The sequence below is a fragment of the Sclerotinia sclerotiorum genome, genomic scaffold (genome assembly GCF_000146945.2).
Source record: "Sclerotinia sclerotiorum 1980 UF-70 scaffold_5 genomic scaffold, whole genome shotgun sequence".
Classification (NCBI taxonomy): domain Eukaryota; kingdom Fungi; phylum Ascomycota; class Leotiomycetes; order Helotiales; family Sclerotiniaceae; genus Sclerotinia; species Sclerotinia sclerotiorum.
This window is the reverse complement of record NW_001820831.1, coordinates 1,719,508-1,738,346: the sequence shown is the minus strand read 5'-3', so window position 1 is coordinate 1,738,346 and position 18,839 is coordinate 1,719,508. Positions and strand designations below refer to the sequence as shown.

At 41.2% G+C, this 18,839-nt stretch overlaps 7 protein-coding genes across 7 annotated transcripts; 2 read left to right on the top strand and 5 right to left on the bottom strand.

The window, feature by feature from the left end:
• Window positions 1-229: 229 nt before the first annotated feature.
• On the bottom strand, window positions 230-1,693 carry SS1G_04647 (hypothetical protein; the record flags this gene model as incomplete). The annotated part of the gene is made up of 1 exon (XM_001594789.1): window positions 230-1,693. One exon carries the CDS (start codon window positions 1,691-1,693, stop codon window positions 230-232), a length of 1,464 nt encoding a protein of 487 aa, XP_001594839.1.
• An 893-nt stretch (window positions 1,694-2,586) lies between these two features.
• On the bottom strand, window positions 2,587-3,930 carry SS1G_04646 (hypothetical protein; the record flags this gene model as incomplete). Its single annotated transcript, XM_001594788.1, has 1 exon — window positions 2,587-3,930. The coding sequence occupies one exon, from the start codon at window positions 3,928-3,930 to the stop codon at window positions 2,587-2,589; it is 1,344 nt and encodes a 447-aa protein (XP_001594838.1).
• A 501-nt stretch (window positions 3,931-4,431) lies between these two features.
• Window positions 4,432-5,010, bottom strand: SS1G_04645 (predicted protein; the record flags this gene model as incomplete). The annotated part of the gene is made up of 1 exon (XM_001594787.1): window positions 4,432-5,010. The coding sequence occupies one exon, from the start codon at window positions 5,008-5,010 to the stop codon at window positions 4,432-4,434; it is 579 nt and encodes a 192-aa protein (XP_001594837.1).
• Window positions 5,011-10,085: 5,075 nt separating this feature from the next.
• Window positions 10,086-11,783, bottom strand: SS1G_04644 (hypothetical protein; the record flags this gene model as incomplete). The annotated part of the gene is made up of 1 exon (XM_001594786.1): window positions 10,086-11,783. One exon carries the CDS (start codon window positions 11,781-11,783, stop codon window positions 10,086-10,088), a length of 1,698 nt encoding a protein of 565 aa, XP_001594836.1.
• A 493-nt stretch (window positions 11,784-12,276) lies between these two features.
• Window positions 12,277-13,894, top strand: SS1G_04643 (hypothetical protein; the record flags this gene model as incomplete). Its single annotated transcript, XM_001594785.1, has 3 exons — window positions 12,277-12,439; window positions 12,923-13,461; window positions 13,721-13,894. 3 exons carry the CDS (start codon window positions 12,277-12,279, stop codon window positions 13,892-13,894), a joined length of 876 nt encoding a protein of 291 aa, XP_001594835.1.
• A 333-nt stretch (window positions 13,895-14,227) lies between these two features.
• On the top strand, window positions 14,228-14,377 carry SS1G_04642 (predicted protein; the record flags this gene model as incomplete). The annotated part of the gene is made up of 1 exon (XM_001594784.1): window positions 14,228-14,377. The coding sequence occupies one exon, from the start codon at window positions 14,228-14,230 to the stop codon at window positions 14,375-14,377; it is 150 nt and encodes a 49-aa protein (XP_001594834.1).
• A 1,466-nt stretch (window positions 14,378-15,843) lies between these two features.
• Window positions 15,844-16,967, bottom strand: SS1G_04641 (predicted protein; the record flags this gene model as incomplete). Its single annotated transcript, XM_001594783.1, has 3 exons — window positions 15,844-15,919; window positions 16,600-16,739; window positions 16,938-16,967. The coding sequence occupies 3 exons, from the start codon at window positions 16,965-16,967 to the stop codon at window positions 15,844-15,846; spliced, it is 246 nt and encodes an 81-aa protein (XP_001594833.1).
• Between the last annotated feature and the right edge of the window lie 1,872 nt (window positions 16,968-18,839).

Genomic DNA, 18,839 nt, shown 5'->3' with positions numbered 1-18,839 from the left:
CAATCTTCTAATGTTTGAATGGGGGAAGTGAAAACTAATACTAGGGAACCAAGCCCGCCTTACAGATACTCTCGTATTCAAGTAAGAGGAATAACAAATGAAATGTAATGAAATTTGACATTGGGGTGATTGCCCAAATTGACCAAATTGACCAAAATGACCAAATTGACCAAATTGACCAAAATGACCAAATTGACCAAATTGACCAAATTGGCCATAATTGATCAATTCAATCACAATCTTCCGGTCCACCCCCTTCTTCTCCGCCTTCTTCCTCTTCTTCTTCATGCATTCTATTGAGATGCCATGATCTGGTGGCTATTCTCGTTGCCTCGATAAATTCGAGGGTCTTGATGATTCCTGCTTTAGTATGAAGCAGATATTTCATAGTAGGTCGGACTATGGGGTTATCCTTATTGAGGGTTTTCCTTGCCATTTTATATAAAGGACAACTGAGCAGAAGATGATCAGGAGATTCCTTTCCCCCACATCTACAATTGTCATTAGAGGAGATACCGAATCGTTTCAAATAAGATTTGAAGTATCCGTGTCCAATTTTGAGTTGGAACAGAGCACAGATTGTGCTTCTTTTGATGTTTCCTGGAATTCTGATTTTTGAGCTGATCTTCCAGGGGTAGTTTCTTGAATATGTTGACGATGGTTGATGAAAGTTGTTAGTGTTAAGGATGGCCATCCAGTTCTCTGATTTCATTCTTTTTATATCCATTCCAATGGAGGCATAACTGGTTTCGTGAGATGAGGATGGTATTTTGGTCGCCTCTTTTGCAAGAGAATCAGCTAGCTCATTTCCTTGTACAGATGTATGTCCGGGGACCCAATTGAGAGAGATTTCGGCTCCTTTATTTTGAATAGCTTCCGCAGCTTTTATAGCTTTGATTTGGCATGATTGACCAGGTGAATCGGAGGGGGTTTTCAGCCGGAATAATCCTGCTTGATTATCTGAGTATATCTTGAACTTGTTTCCTGGTTGAGCTATTGAATTTGCGTATTCGATCGCTTTAGTAACTCCTAGAAGCTCACCGTTATAGACAAGCTGATTCACGCCTATATTGATAGTCTCTTGATATGAGTTTCGGCCATTTGGTAAGATGACTACTATCCCGATCCCAACCCCTATTCCCTCTAGAGTGGATGAGGCATCAGTGTATATGGTAATGGTATTTTTGCATCTATATTTGAAAGCCAGATTGTGGATCATCGCAGCTTCTTCTTTTCCTAATTTGCTGATATTGACTCTATATGGAACTTCCTTCTTCCAAGGAGGGAAGTAGAAATGATGAATTCTTTCCAAAGTGAGGGGATCGAAGTCTTTCTGGATTGAGTTTTTGATCTTTTCGAGTTGAGTAGGTTTTAATTGCTTTCTTTGAGGGGTTGCAACTACATCTTGATTTTCCTTTTCTGTAGCCAGCTTTGTAGCTATTAAATTGACAGGATGAGAAGGGGAGATTTTCAATAATCTGAAGGCGTATTGTTTGATTCCAGCATTTAGCCTTATTTCTGGAGGGCACAATGCGGTTTCTATTTCCATTGGTTTTATTGGTGAGGTTTTGAATACTTCTAGGATTTTTCGAAGGGCGAGGTTTTGCAAGGATTGAAGGATTTTCTTGAATTGGTTTTGCCCTTTCCACCATAAAATTGAACCGTAGTCAGCTATGCTGGTGACGCATGCCATATAGAGCTGTCTCATTGCCTTGGGACTAAGGCCTTTTTCAGAATTAGCAAGTCTAGCCATTCGGTAGAATGAGGTTTTAGCCTGGGTAGCTCGGATTGTGACATGTTGTTTGAAACTGAGGCCAGGGTCGAACCATATGCCTAGCCATCTGACTATTGTTGAGGGTTGAATTATCTCCTCGTTCGGAAGCTTGATTGAGGCTGTCTTCGTATCTTTGGATGTAGAGAAGTGTATTAGTTCCGTCTTCGCTAGATCAAATTAAATAGCATTTTCTTTGCCCAGAGCATATATCTGTTTAGTTGCTCTTTCGAGAGAGATGATGTTCTTTTTCCAAGATGTTGAAAATGTTGTTAAAGCTATATCATCTATATATGAGAGATATTTGATCAAATTTGCTGAGAATAGATCTCGAATATAAATTAAGAAGAGGATTGGCGAAATAGGGCTGCCTTGGGGGATCCCGGTATTGATCGGTTTGAAGGTTTCAATTTGGCCATCGAATGAGAGCTTGAGTAGCCTTTCCTTCAAAAAAGATGAGATCCAGGCGATTAGGCTGGTTGGGAGGTTTAGGTTCTTGCAGATATCTAATAATTTGTTCATAGATACATGATCAAAGGCGCCTTTAACATCCAGGAAGAGAGTTGAGGTTTTCTTCTTGGATCTTGAATTTCTTTCGATTTCGGTAGTGAGTAAGATTGCTGTATCGATGGCTGATTTCTTTTGTCTTCCACCCATTTGAGAGTAATGAAGTAATTGTGTAGTCTCCGCTAAGTAGCTAAGCCTTTGAGCCAGAATTCTTTTCACTTATCTTGCCAAGGCAATTTAGTAGGGCGATAACTCTATAAGCTTTTGGGGCCGAGTAGTCTGGTTTTGAAGGTTTCTTGAGTATCGCTCTAGTGGCTTGTTTCCAGCAAGAAGGATGGTAACCAAGGTTGATAAGATGACTGAAGAGGGTGAAGAAATGCTTTTGGTATTGCTTTGTACGCTTGAATAATGATATCTTGAGTGATCCCATCGGGGCCAGGGGTCTTTCCTTTGATTTTTGCAGAGCACGCGTTTAGGAGTTCGCTCTCTGTGAGATCAGGCCATTCCCATTTCTTAGATTGTTTATAGCTTTCCCAATTGGGCGGTGGGGTGAATGGAGGAGGAGGAAATAGGGTCGATCTAAATGCAGAGCATTTTCCCTCGAAAGAATTTTCTAGTTTAGAGGGATTGGATCGAATATTCGGGATTCGTTCGGTTTGTATATCTTTTGTGTATGACATTGCCTTGAATATGGATTGGGTATCCTCTTTTTCAAGGAACTCATTCCAATGGTTTTTCTTTGCTGTTTTAATAGCTTGGAAGTAATGATTCCTGGCTGACTGGTAGATTTTCTTGAACATATCGTCTTCCGGGTAAATCTTGACGTTCTCAAATGCATTAGAGAGTCGTTTTCGAAGGGCTTTCAGCTCTGGGGACCACCAGGGTTTAGCTCTTTTTGTGGACTTGATTCTCGGTATACTGGTTTCAGCCGAATAAGTGATTATTCGGGTGAATTCTTTTGCAGCTTCATCCAATACTTGTATGTATTGGCTCTTGTCGAGAAGGGAATCAAGAGAGTTGGATTCTGAGGTAGCGATATTAAGGTATTCACTCGAATTTAAGGTAGTTGATATCGATATTTTCGATTTGAGGGTATTCGCGAATTTTTCCCAATCCGCAAGTTTTGTATTGAATCTTGCTGGCTGAGCTATATTCGTTGTACGGGATAAAGTGCCCTTTACTTCAAAGAGAATGCTTAAGTGATCTGATCCAAGATCCGGGAGGACTTGCCAATCAGTGATATAGGGAGATACTGAATCTGTGGCTAAAGTAAGGTCTAAGACACTTGGATTTGTCATATTTGTTCGATAAAAGGTGCTCGTGCCTGGTTCGTTAAATAGAATGAGATTGTGATCCTCAAACCATTCGGTAAGTAGGTCGGCATTTGAGCTTTTGTTAGAGAAGGGGTCCCACCAAGGGTGATGGGAGTTGAAATCTCCTACGAGGATGGTGTGATGAGTAAGAGGGGTATTGTAAAGGCATCTTTCGATGGTGTGGCCTTTTTCTTTGGCTTGGTCCGCTTCATTGTAGATATTGATGAGTTGTATTGTATGTTTTCCTTGAGTGATATCAATGATTTGAATATCTGGATCATTAGGGGAGTTGGGAGCTAGGGCTACTAGCGGTTTGAATCCTTTTGAAATGTAGATCATTGTTGGGTTTCTTGAGACTAGAAAGAGCATCAGATTGAATTGACTTATTCTCTAGCTAAGCAGTTAAGCTGCGAGCATATATTCAAAAAAATGAAGGAATAGGTTGGGTATTCGGCCTTCGGAATTAAAGTGCTTTGAAATCAAAATATTGAAAGCAAACAAACAGTATACCAAAAAGGAAAGAATGAATTAAAAGTTGAGTTTTGTTTGCTCCTTATATGCATATGTACTATATATGCATATGCTGCCAAGATCCCAGGAGGTCAACAATCATAGTTCGGGGACGCAGGTTCGAAGGATTATTTGGGAGGAGTTGAGAGAAGCTAGAGTGGGCAATAGATCTGGTTGAGGAGAAGTCTTTCTCAGGATTCGAGAGGATCCAGGGTTCTTGAATGACTATGAGATCAATTTTGAGTTCTAAAGCAAGTTGGAGAGCACTTTCGGTTGCTTGAGGGCTCTTGTTTAGATTGATTTGAAGAATGCGAGTATTGTTGTACAGCATTAGTTGGATTTCTTGATGGTTGATAGATATACTTCGCATACTTTCGAGTTGGCTTTGTGTTCTCCTTTACAATTAACACATTTGACACTTAGATGTTGACATGGTTTGCCTTTTGCTTGGCAGATTATACAGAAATGACCGACTGTAGCATGATTATTACTGCAAAGTCCGCAAGCTGGAGGTTTTTTGCAGTATGATTCGTTATGGCCGAATCCCTGGCATCTGTTGCATTGGGATGAAGGAGTAGATGGATAGAATCTTTCTACTCTAACACTAATGCCTGCAATATATAGCCTTTTCTGGATAGCTATATCTGCTTCTTTTTGTGTAGCAAATGCAATGACTATTGCTCCATCTTGTTGTTTGGCTCTCTTGGAGGCATTGGTAAGCCAGTAAGGAGTACCCATAATACTGAGCCCTGGATTGAAGGTATTGACTTCCTCTTTGATTAGGTCCATACCTTTCAGACCTGAGAATTCCTGAATTGGGATTTTGTGAATGATGACTTTATGCCAGGGTTTATCGATTTGTATTCTTTCGGCATCAAGGATTTTGTCCCAGATTTCCTTCTTTTCCATCAGGAATTGTGCATTGAAAGGGCTGTTAGTGGTTAGTATAAAATTGCCGCTCCTTGTAGTAGTGATGGTTGAGATGACTGGTCCATTGATTCCTGCTTTCTTGAAGGCTTCGTTGACTTTATTCCTTGTATTTAATGGTGTAAAAGAGGGTGGCTGATAAATAAGAGGTTTGATGAGGATTAGTCGTTTGCTTGGGGCTTCTTCCTTTTGTTCTGTAGTTTTCTGTTTTGTGGGTTTTGCCTTTGTAACTAGGTTCCATTCTCCTGAGGTTTTGGTGATAGTGGCATAGCTGGCTTTGGTTCCAGGGGCGTTTATTGTGGGGGGGATCATATGACTGGGAAGGTTTGAAAGATGGTTGGCTTGCTTTTCGATCCGTTTGGTGGCATTTTCTAGATGGGAGATTTGTGATATGATGATATTTGAGGCTTTTGTGAGTTTTCCTTTTTCAAGATATTCACGAAATATTTCGATTAAGTCTAGGACTTTCGATTGTTCTTCGGTATCCTCTTCCAGGGAGGCAGCTAGAATGAGTAGACTTCTAGCTTTTTGGATAGCTTCTTTTGGTGAGTTGATATGGGGTTCTGAGTGGCTGGGTTGTCGTCTTCGTTTTTTATTGAATTGGAACGTTGGGCGATTGATTGGTGATTTGAATGGATCATCAGAGCTCAAGGTATTGCGTTGTGTTTGAAAGTTGAAGGGTTGGGAGGGGGTAGGACTGGAAAGGATGAATGGCGGGCTATTGTCTCTTTCATGGGTTTGTTCAGTGTGGTTCACTTGGCATGGAGTGCCTAAGATCACTTCTGGGAATTTCGATTGGGTGGTCCCCGTTATTGAGTTCTCTTCCCTCGTAATGGAGGGATGAAGGGGGTGAAAATTTCACGCGTTTTAGCGTGGTTTCACGTGTTTTGGACGTCGACGACAGTATCACAACAACCACTGGTTCAATTTCTTTGGGGACAATTGCGTTCGATTGATGCTGATTTGTTTAGTGCAAATGAGATATAAAAAGGGTGTGACCACCAGGCTTCTCCATAGGCTTACCGAAGATGAAACTTCCAACATCACAAAAACTGCTAAGAACCAGCATTAAGGGTTTAATATCCAAAAATGTAATTTTATATTCCTTCCAAAATTTGGATCTCAATACCAAATATAATGAAGTTTCTCGTATGATTTCTCAAAGGTAAGATTAACCCTATATTTTAGTGTCATCATAAAGAGGAATTTAGGCGAGAATTAGTTTTCGGTCAAAGTTCAACCCCTTTCGCTTGAGTTTTGATCCCTTGACTCTCTTCTTTTACATTGGGGAGAAAATTCTGTCATTATTTGGTATGATTAAATGAATCCTTTCATTATGACTTAAGCATAAGATTAAGTATTGTAGATACATCGTTTTATGAGTCTGTATATCTACTGATGGTGTTTATAAAGGTTATAAACATTGTAGGAATGCCAGATGACCAAAGATTAAACTATGAATTCTTAAAACTGTATAGCTAGTTTACGGAAACATGCTACGTCTATTTTTGCTTTCACCTCCACAATGTCAAGATGGCAAAGAAAAGAATGCAGCGCAAATGGTTATGATCAACATATCGTATAGATGAACCATTTAGAGCAGAGCTTTCTACAAATCCAATCGTGCTAAAAAGCAAATTACTTCATAGTATCGAGTCAAGTGATCTTCCTCCTTCATTTCTTACTACGAAATCTTGAGTTCTAAAAGCCATCGTCAACACATCGTAAAGATCTACCATTTAAAATGACCTCTTTACTCGCACAACCCCGCGAAAAGCAAAGTGCTTCAACGGCATTACCACCATTGAACCCCTCCTTCATTTCTATATGATCCTAGGAGGCATTTAGCAGGCCATGAAAATGTAGTCTTATAAGAATAATCATCAATTCTATTGTGAAAACAAAATATCATTCAGACACACGTACACGTGCACACCCATATTCATTTCCAACCAATCCATTACAGTTAAGGCTTTACTGCACTTTCTTCTCACAGCCTTTACCATACGGGTTATGTCCAATATCCAAACCGGCAAAGTCCACAAAAACAACTAATCATCCATAACAGAAATTGCAATCCCTTCAGGATACGCGCAATTAAAACTCTATCATTCACATTCCTCCTTGGTGCCAGCGCAGACGCCTCAACAAGAATTTCTCACAACTGCTAGAACACCACCAACGGAGTCGACAAAAGAGTAAGGCAAGCCCAACTGACCAAGTGCAAGTCGTTATAACTAGAATACACGAATGACCCGGTGGAAAATATCAAGAAGACTAAACTGTAGATTTCTGCTAGGGAATTCGTGGATATCCTGCTAATTTCTTTAGTGACAATAATGTTTCAGATGAGGAAATGCTTGTATATATCTCCTAACAGGCTTTGATCATTGGGAAATCAATCTTACAATAGTTGGTTATTTAGCAGGATGAAGAATTTCATAGGACTTATTCGACGTCGTTATATGGAGTTCTCAATTTGATTTCAAGCTCGGTCGACTGTATCGGGGTTTTGTAAACTAGATACTTAAGGGTTCAGATGTGGAATTTTGGTTGATTTGATACTGATATCGATGAAGTCATATAAGATCAAATTGTGAGGATAGTGATAAATATGTTTGTGGCTATTCTATATATTTTTAATTTATGGTAAGAGGCCAATTTCAAATAACTCACTAAAGTAGGCGAATAGGAAAAAGGGGTACGAGATCGGAGAATATCAAGATATCTCTATAGTTTTCTATTATACAATTTATATTTAATGAAAGTAAAATATAAAATCTCTATTAAAGATTCGGTTATTATCTCATTAACATAATATACTTTAAAGATAACTTTAAATACCTATACATATATCAATATCCAGATCAAAACATAAGATCTTACTTAAATTTAACCGATCAACTCCTTTCATAAAATTATATGACACAATCAACACACACAATATCCCTACACAAACCCCCATATTACCCTTATTCACTACTCCTCCTCTCATAGTTAAACACAATCCGCGCCCCTCCCACTAAATACATAACCTCTAACTACCTCCTCCCCATAAAAAAAAACACTCTCAAAAACTAACCCACCACCACCACATCTACCCCATCTCAGATATATATCTACCTACCTATAGCCGCATATTATACTCCCTTTTCACAAATCGCCACCCTTCTAGATCTATCTATCTATTGCGAATCAAAGAACATAGATCTTTAACCCCCCTGGGGAAGATCTACACCCTCAAGTGAATAATTATACTTATACCATTAATAAAACCTCAAACAATAATCTTCTGTATACATAAATTGTCAAACTCGCACGGCGAACCCCCACCTCTCTTCAAAAATCATAAATCAAATCCACCACCACCACCACAACCTCACCATCACCACCACCACAACCTCACCATCACCACCACCTCACAACCACAATCCCACAATCTCAAACTCTCCCCATCCAGCACTAACTCCCCAACTCTCTAACTCTCTGACTCCATACATCGAATAAGATTTAATTACATCAATATCGTTTAAAATAGATATAAATATAAATAAAACAATTAATTTAAAATTTAATAATATTAATTATATCAAGGATTAAAATAAGATTGAACGAGATATCTATCTACTTAGTAGATAAATATATTTAATAAATATTATAAACTGATTATAAAGACGAAGAAAGGAAATGAGTGTATTGCTGAAGATGAATTTATAGAAACTGATGATAGTTAGTATCTTAACGATACTGTCGGAGATTTTGAAGGTTTTGCTTATAGGGTGAAAGTGAGGGTAGACACAGACTCACATATGAATGGTTATATCTACTACTAAGTACTATTACCACACACGAGTATCTCACAAATCAACTCATAAAATCTCATATAAACGGCTTCAGTAAGCCACTTTAGAGCTTTAATATATTTGATACTCTTTCTCATCCTATTCCTTTTATGCTCACAGATATCTGTTTCATTTCCCTCTAATCCCCTTTTGTGATTTTCCCTAAGGTTCCTTTTATTTCCGATCTCTCAACATGCATAGAACATATACATCATGGGTTTAACAAATACCTCATGCCCAGTCCTTCTTGCCCTTGTCACAATGCCTACTTTACTACCCAATATCCACACACTCTGATTCCCTATTCAATCTTCAACGCCCACCCATAGCTCCCACAATTCCTTTCCAATTCCACAAAGCAAAAGAGTAAAAAAGATGCCTGAACTCCCCGCTTTTTGCTGCTATCTCAAATACCAAGAACCATAACTATCGAAGACTTGCAATGCATACAAATTCCTCGCAATAAAAGAAATAAAAAAGACGTAAAGAAATGAAAACCCCTGACTCAAACAAAGCCTGCTTCAGAAAGAGCCACCCAACTCTTCTCATCTCATCTGATCTTCCTCATCATTTCGTACAATGATATAACATGTTCATACAGGGTCACCAACTCTCTTATCTGTATCCTTAACGCCGCCAAAGGTACACTGCTGTGTTTGTCCATTTGATGTTTATCGCCGAAAATTAGGGGTGGAAGTGAAGTAGAAGGATAATTAGAGAAAAGACCCAAGAAGTGAGAGAAAAAGACATTCCACAGAAACCTTGGAACGAGAATTTGGCTCACTTCCTGGCGATCCATTCGGATTTTCGTGTTGATGTGTTGATGTGGATATTTGTGAGAATCCGTTGATGCATTTGTAGATGCAGCAAAAAGAGTAAAAGAAAAACATTATGATATTTTGATTCGTCGTAGAATTTATGTCTTCAATGCATTCATACTAAAATGACATATGCTTATTGATGAATACTGTGGTATGAAAGGAGCGTGCCATTAGAAGGAGCATTTCCCTGGTTGGCAAAAAGATACAGGAAATGTATGCCATTAGCAAGGAAAAATGTGAGTAATAGAACGTTTTATGGAAGCTTGAACCCGTCGCTATGCAGAAATGAAATTAAGACCAGTATTAATCGACCCTGTGTATGTACAAGAAGTCGTGTCGGCGTGAAGGATTCTTCTAATTGAAACACTTATTTTATGTGATGGAACGGTATGTGTTAAACAACAGTCATCATATGCATCCGCTGACCCAAACTTCTTGTTGGTGAAGAATCAATTGAGCCGCTCAGCATAGAGTTGTTGCTATGACTTCGAGGAAGGTGTTTTGGAGGAGACGACATTGGGTCTGTGAATACGCGAGTGAAGGCCGGGCTGGACTCGCGATGGGGTGTAGACACTGGACTTTGGATAGTACCGTCGGTTTCGCGAACGATGTCGGCCAGTTTTCGACTCAAAACAGAGGCACGATGAACCAAGTCACGTAGACTGGTTGTGTCAAACGGCATTTTGTTTGAAGATTGCTCAGCCATTTCTGATAGCCAAGGATCCGAAGTAGAGCGATGCTGATGCATCGTTTCCATGACCGTCCGAGCAACCTCAGCCGCGGTCTTTGCACTTGAAGAACGAATAGGAGCCAACGGAGGACGCAAACCATCTCTGGTGGGAGGGTTATGAATGACAGTCCCAGCTCCAAAGATATCATCATCGGGTGAAAATACCGAACGTCTTCGAACAGTACTACCGTCATAAACGTGTCCGGATGGTTTCCCAAAGCGGTTCAAAACCTCCATGGGTACATCTGGGGTAGCGACATCGTCGTTGCCCGGGCCACGATCGATGAATTTTTCGTTAAAGCCGTGACTGACGGAGATAGATATAGGGGAATGGGGAGGTGATAAAGTAGGATCCTCTTCGTCTGGCACAGCTAGGGCAATAATTCCTTCAGCTTCCTTCCACAACTGTGCCGATGGTCCATTTATCAAGTCCTTATCCCGAGCCAAAAGACGTAACCTCTTGAGATCCTCGACGAGTAAGCAGACTTCTCGAATCTGGCCAACATGGCCAACGACATTGGCCTGGCTTGCTTGGATTGCTGGAGGTACGAACATGACACTGTTCTCGATATTATCATTACCGTCCTCAAGGCCACCTTCATCATTAGATTCGAAGTCGAAATCGTTATCCCAGTCCTCACTAACCCCTTTCGCACCCAAACCCCACGTACCAAATTTTGGTGTCAATTTCGTGTGGTCGCGCTGATTGTTGAGATCAGGAACTACAGGAACACTTTGACTCCTAATATGCAATGGTGTGGGGCCTTTCCGCCCAACAGTTCGTCCACCTCGTCCATTGAGAGCAATATGTTTCACATGTGCTGTCCTAGGTCGAGAGAAACTTCCCAGTAGATCTTTCTCCGATGTACATGGTTCAGACCAGTCGAATAAATTGCTCTTGGGTCGTTCAGCATAATGATTACCGTTCGTGGAATCACTATAGGTGGCTTCTACAAGTGCTCCCTGGGTTATTGGACTGACCCGACGACCTCCCAAGCCATTGGGTGGTGAAAGCTGGTTTCCAGCTTCCATGTTTTCGTTGACTTCATCCCGAGTCCAATCCTCATCCTCATCATCGTTATCCAAGGTAAGTGTGGCGAGTTCTTTTGAAGCGATAGAAAAACTCGGTGGGGAGGCAGGAATAGTCTCACCTGCATCTACAAAACGTGCCGATTTGTTCATGGCCACCTCGACAGAAACCTTTGTAACTTTTACCGGCGTTGCTTGGCTTTCATCTTCCTCAATAATACGGTGTTCAACCTCACCAAAGGCTCCATTGGCCATCAGATCGTGAATTGAAAGTCTCTTTGTCTTCGCATGTCCGTTGACACTTGCGTTAATCGGAGGTGACTCGTCAAACATTGAGTCCAGAGGCGTATTTTGTGAACGTAAACTGCTTGTGGCACCCGACCTAAGTGAATCATACACTGTCTCACTTTGGAAATCAATATCTTCATCTTCACCAGAAGCGAACCCCCTCATCTCATTGTCCGAACCAATCAAAGTCGACGCTCTATCTCCCAATTCTGAAATGCCATGTTTCGAACTCAAGGTACCGTAATATGGCGATGAACAATTTGTTGATCCAAGAACCGCAGAAGAAAAAGAGGTTGCAGCAGTCTTAGACATTGGTAGAGGTGAACTAGGACTTCGAAGCGGGGCTGACGATGAGGGCGATGACATGCCCAAATGAGCCAGATCGAGGTTAAAAGTTGATAGCCGATTGAGAGGTGGCAATGGCGACGATGTGTTTCTTCGTGGAGCGTAATTTAAATGGGTAAAAGGATCCGTTGGCGATACCGGAGAAAAATCTTCGATTGAAGAGCGAGGCTCTCTCTGAAAAACCATTTGATCCATGGCTGGGCGAGAATGGTATTCGGTTGGACCATTTGCAGAAACAGACAGCCTTCCTGTATTCAATGGTAGAGGTGCAGAGACATGGCGCCTGCCAGCCTGTGTAGTCTCTGTACTTCGTTTTTTATTCCTCAAACTTCCTGCCCTAGATATCCATGTCGGTGGTGAGCTGAAGTGCATAGACAGTGACCGCCTTAAGGGTTTATGATCTTCCAAATCGTCTTCGTCTTCCAGAGGTGAGCTTGGAGGTTCTTCCATGGTATTCTGATCAATTGGCTCATCACAAGGAACGCCTTCTTCGTCGTAATACCCTTCCATTTCTTCGGTCGACACAGTGATTAGGTATGGTTTTACCAAAGTCGGTCTAACTGTATGATCTGGCATAACTCGTTTTGAGGTCCAGAGAAAGTTATGCACATTCCCATCTCCTGATCTCCCGGTGGATCTTTCATAGGAAAATTTGGTTGGTCGAGACTTGAAATACATCCGCCATGAGCTGCGCGGTGATTCAGTGAATTTCCTTAATGGCGTACCTTGTGTGGATACCGTTGACCGCCTTGGGGCAGTGGGACGCGCTTGTGTATTCGTTCCTGGAGCATCTTCTATGAATCGCTGCTGCAGCGTAACCGAACGCTGATGACTGGTAGCTGGTCTCCGTAAGGTCGGTACCTGCGACTTTGACCCACTCGAAACTGTTCCACTGCGATTCCTTTCTGATGTTTGCCTCTTTACCAGTTTGTTCGGAGGTTGTTGTGTCGGACTGTCTCGAGGGGATGACAGTATAGGTGCCGCGGATCCATGGGAGAATGTAAGAGAAGGCGATTCTGGTGCAATACTTGATCTAGGACTACTATTTCCCGATATTGGTAGAGATAACTTCCGAATCCAGGAGCCGCGAGACGAGGCAGAATCTCTAACAACTTCTTCCCCCGAAACCTCATTGTGCCCATCCCCCGATCGGAGAAGTGACCATCTTCGCGCAGCGCCGTTTTGCGATGTTGTGGGGGAGTCGAGTCTCGCATTTGAGGGACGTCGCAGGAATGCTGTCAAGGTTTGGGAGGTAGGGGTAGATGAGGAACCGGTCGCATCAGAAGTATTGCGACTTTCTGGAGTAGCCATGGTAGAACTCGTAGGGGGCCTTGAAACGGTAGACGGTGTACCTAAATTAGAAGAATCGTCCACATTTGTAACAATATCTATAGGTTTCCTTTTCTTCGAAGAAGTGCGAGAGGGAGGAGTCGAATGGTCTTGTCTTCCCAATGCCAGGCCAGCAGCTGCGACACCAACGGTACTTGAAGCAACAAGCTATAAAAAGGAGAAATAATTATTAGTTGACGATTATAACTTCGAGGGGGTGAAGAAGCGTTGTAAGGATGTCGAGACTTATGCAGGGAGAGCAATGGCTGAAGTCGAGCGAGGAAGCATAAGATATCATTAAATTCAAGAATGTAGATGGGACTTACACTGGGAATGGTCTTCATCTTTCACTATTACTTACACCACTACCAAGAAGGAGAAGAAGTAACGGAGGAAAAGTCGTAATCGTCAAGAACCTCATGAGCATCGTAAGGATTCCATACCAAGCGGAATTTCTCGTTTTGGGTGGTGAGGGAGGTTGAAAGTAAAAGAGGGTGTGGTCGCAGGTGTGTGTGGAGAGTTCTTCAGAAGGAATTGGGTTTGGGGGGGGTGGAATTGCTCCAAAACACCCAGGTCAACGGTAAGTAAATAAACACTAAAAAGTTCAGATGATAGAAGTTCTTTCTTTTTCAATGTTTTGAGAGGAATAGTAATTGTGAAGGCCTTTTTTTTTCTTTTGGTTCGAAGGGGTAAAATGTAAGGTAATATAGTACGAATTCTTTTTGCTTTTCTCGAATGATACGTTAAAAGGGAAAGAATTGAATTTGGATTGAAAAAATTGAATATGGAGTAGTTGAATTGAATGTTCTGAAAATATGTGTGGTGGTTTGTATTGTGAAGTAGTAGTACCTAGTGGGATTGGCAGTGGTAGTAGTAATAAAAAAGAGTGTGTGATACAGGATGGTAAAAGTTACAAACGCACAGAAGTCGTGAGGAGGAGGGAGAGATTGAATGGATGGATGTAAGTTTGAATGTTTGAATGTATGGATGTAAATTAGAATGTATGAATGAACTTACTTCCCCCCCGCGTTGAATGGAATGGGTGGGAAGCTGAAGTAAAATGATGGGCTTTTCAAAAGAAGTATGCTAGGTAAGCTAGGTAGGCACAGGAAGAAAGGTTCAAGTTACCAGCTACCCAGCAGTTCGAGGTTCGCGGCTTGTGGTTTGCGGTATGTGTGTATGCTATGCGGTATGCGGTATGCGAAAGGCTTTTGGTTCGTTGAATTTTAAAGGTAAATAATATCTGCCATCTAAAAGCGTTTTTGGAATAGATGGATATCCGGGAGTTAAGTCAAAAATGGAAAAGTATCATCTCATTCATTCAATTGGATGGCTGGTCGAAATACATAAATTAAACCTTACACTACAGCGACTATACCTTTTCCTTACCCGTACTACTAAGATAAATAGTCTTTCTAGATTCCGCCAAGGTTAAATCATAATTATGGGTCTCATCCCTAGAGAGTGGATTCTTCATTGCACACTGACAAGCATTGTGATTTATTAAAAAGTGTGAATTGCGTGATCCACTTATTTACCTTGGTCCTATTGGTTCAAGTGCCATCGACCCGCGTTTATTTAAGTAGGAGGTCTTTCCCTGTATCTTGTCCAAAGGTATGAATGAAAATAAAAGTACCTGATCATTGGTTGTGGACTCGTGGCTACTCATCCAAGCTTCAAATTTGAGCTGGAGATACTAGTACCTAGTACCTACCTAGTATATATCATTTCTTTATTATATGGTTCGTATGGTTCATGAAGCGTTGACCATAACGACGAGATCCAAAAACTGGGATAAGAAAGTTCCATCATTTATCCACCCATACACATACCCGTCCGATCTCACATTTCATACGGAAGAAAGGGATACTTATCTTTTAGCTCATTTTTACATTATATTCACTGTCAAAAAACATGCAACCATACGAATACTCTCCTCCGATTGATCTCACTTGCGCACCCAAGTTCACTCTTCACCGTCCCGAAAGAACGTCAAACGCAAAACTAGGTCGTCCATACGATTCTAAGCGTCTGTACCTATCCAGTGAATTTAGCTTCGTCACCCGGTTATCTAGACAAGAATACAGGAGAAGTTCCTAATGAGATGAGACTATTACAATTGTTGAAGAGACATTCGCAGATGTACTTAACCTCCAGTCAAAGTCCATAGACGTCGAAGGTTGCGATACTTCTCAAGGCTGCCGACAGAAACTAATAATGGATTTTCCATCAGATATCATAAAGCATTGAAAATATCGATATCTTGAAACCTTGACAGCATCAAAAACATCTCACAACACAAACATTATGCAGGCCCGTCAGTTTGCAAGACGAAAGATAATATTCGCCTTTAGTTTTCGACCATGTTTACATCCTGAAACAAGCGAGTGATATTCTGGGGTTACCGGATTATCAATGGTACAGATCTAGTTCACGAGTCAACGAGATCTTGGAGACCACTTCTAGCATCCAATGCATTTTGCAATTTTCTCTCCTTTCTCGATATACTAAATTCATGAAAGTAACAAGTTTACATCTATCTAGGTTGAGGTATCACAAATGTAAGAGATCTTCCTTCGCCAAGATCATGAAGTTATGATACTGCATTCTGTTTCCCAGGCGCATGCTCTATATATTGCGGTCAGCGTCCGTATATTTATGAATATCTATTCATCCGAAGTCTTTTATATAACACTCCAATTCGTACCACCACTGTGCAACCAATCCCATATGTTTCGCGGGAAGCATGGAAGAAGACGTGATTGATAGTACAAAGTATGCCTGTTTCAGATGCCGACTAAATCATTTTCCGCCGCCATGCAGCCAGCTTACGGGCTTTTCGATATGACCATTCGACAAGGCTCTTTTGGGATAATTGAATCATTAAAGTCTTATTATTGACAATCAATCAATGGCGGGAATACAATGGTATGAATCGCTATCCTCGCGAAATGGGCTGTCGTGTAAAAAGTAAACATCTTCCGAATATGATGACTTCAATGAATGTGATGACTTTCTATTGTATTGTTATGATTTTCCGAATACAAGGCTCAAAGCCGTTTCTATTCGCCAAACCCTTTTTAACGGATTACGGATGGCTGTATAACTGATACTGGATGCTGTACAGATTACAAGCTAAATATTTTAGTTGCTTTAGATCCACTGGGTAGATGGGAATTGTACGCACGCACGGGCTTCAAGGTAGCCAAAACCCCAACCCCTCTTCGCGTGAGGGGTTGTGATCATCATGACATCGGCTTGTGCATTGAGCAATGAGGGGGAGGCAAAAAAATGATCGGAGTAATCACCGGGTGTAGAACATAGTACCTAGGTATCCATCATACCATTTTGTTTGATGCGAGATACTGTATACAGGCTATAAATTTGAGGATTTGGAAACGGGAACTTTGCTTGATTGCTTGCTTGATGCATCGCATCGCATGGGAGGATTCTTTTACGATGATGATGTATCCCATACCCAAAAGAAAAGCAAAACAAACGAATCACTAGATATCATTTGTTTACTGGCACCCCAGAAAGCATCTTCCCCGTCATTGTTGATAGACTCGCATGTTTGATTGTCCAATCAAGGAGTATACATGCAAAAGATCCCATCGCCGTACAGCCTTCTCACCAACCCTGTCCCTGCTTGCATGTCGCCATCTTCGAACCAAGATTCATTCTAGGAAGTACGAGCGAATAGAGTAATGCGCCGGGCTTTTCAGCTGATGGCTTTTCGATTGATGTCAAACAGGAGACCTGGTAGCTTAAGTTTCAACGGATAGCTTTATCTTGTAATCTTCGATCTCTCGTCTACATTGTTTTTGTGCCGGGAAGAAAGAACATAACCGGTCAAAGCCCGACTATCTGAATAATACTATTGTCCTCAACGGCGGGCACGCATTGACAATATGCTAGGTGAGAAATGATGGAAGGGAGCCAGCCTTTCGTTTACTTCTACGCATTCTAGCGGAGATAAAACGAGGATAAGGCTAAGATTCAAGAATATGACAAACAAGTGCGGCTTAGAATGCTGTACCTTGCAAGATGGCGAGACATTTCCTTACAACCGACTGCACGCTTCTTCCTTCCAACATGGTATTCATTCCTACAACAGACCGAGTTGCTTCCTGCTTCCTGCAACATCAATCATTCATATAATCCATTCATACAAAGAAACACAAGCTCTGAAGATATGTACTTGATACTCAAAACGGCACCTCACAGTGCTCACACATCGGAAAAGTGCCAAAGTCCCTACATACCCAAAAAGTCCCATGTATACTTTTGCCGCCGAGCTAGGTCTCCCCTTCCACCTCTCTCCCTTTCTCCGGAATTTGACAACTGACAACTCATACCTACATAACATCCATCATCCATCATCCTTTCCCAAATTACGACCGCACGCACGCCACGGAAATCTATCCGACTCCATCAAAACTCTGTTTTCACTGTTCAGTGGATAAGTCTCCGAGAAACAAGCTTCCTCAGAAAAATCACAATATCTATCCAAAGATTTTCCCCTTGAATCCCCCAAAAATATAAATATAAATATAAATATCATAGAAAAATTACTGGATAGCCTTCTTTTTGGTAGCTCCATACTCATCAATTATCTGCAGCCACAGACACATGCATCACAGCTGGTTTTGGTACAAAGCGCACCTATTAATATTCGTACCATAGATTTTATAGCGGAATCGAAAAAAAAGATATCGAGATCCGTGGATCGTACGGAATAGGAAATGGGGCTTCGGCGATATACTGTACTCCGTGTTATTGATATGTAGAGATTTACCTTGCTTGCATCTAGGAAAGCCACTTGTGGATATTATTAATGGGAATTGCTAATTTTCGCACCTCGGTTTTTATGGAGAAGAAAATACCTTGGTTATTCCAGTAGTAGGTTTGGAGAAAGTCGCGTTTGGTATAATACGCGTTATATTCGTGTCTTTGACATTTCGATTGAGTTTACTTTTTTTGCCAATTGGGATGAGTCTATGGTTTTTCATCTAAACTTACTATCAGACTATAACGACTAATATGTTCCCATTAGAACATATCAGATGAAACCGTAATTAACGATATTAACGCAACAATTTAAGCCGTTCCTCATCGCCGTTGTGTATTCAAGTAATTCATATCGTGCCGTCTGGGTATCTGTACCTCAACACCCAACTGTACTGACCTCATGTAAACATATCAATTCTATCCATCCATCACCGCCTCTCCAATTTCCCATCTCCAAGCTATTTTTTCCAAACCGTCTATAAATGCATCCAAGCCCTCAGATTAAGCATGCAGCACCAATACTCATGCAGCTTCATCAACCATCAATCCAATAAGGATGTGCAAATTGCGTCATAACATTCTAATAATAAGAAAAATCCCATATGCATCTCATCTCACCAAGGCATCCTTCCCTCC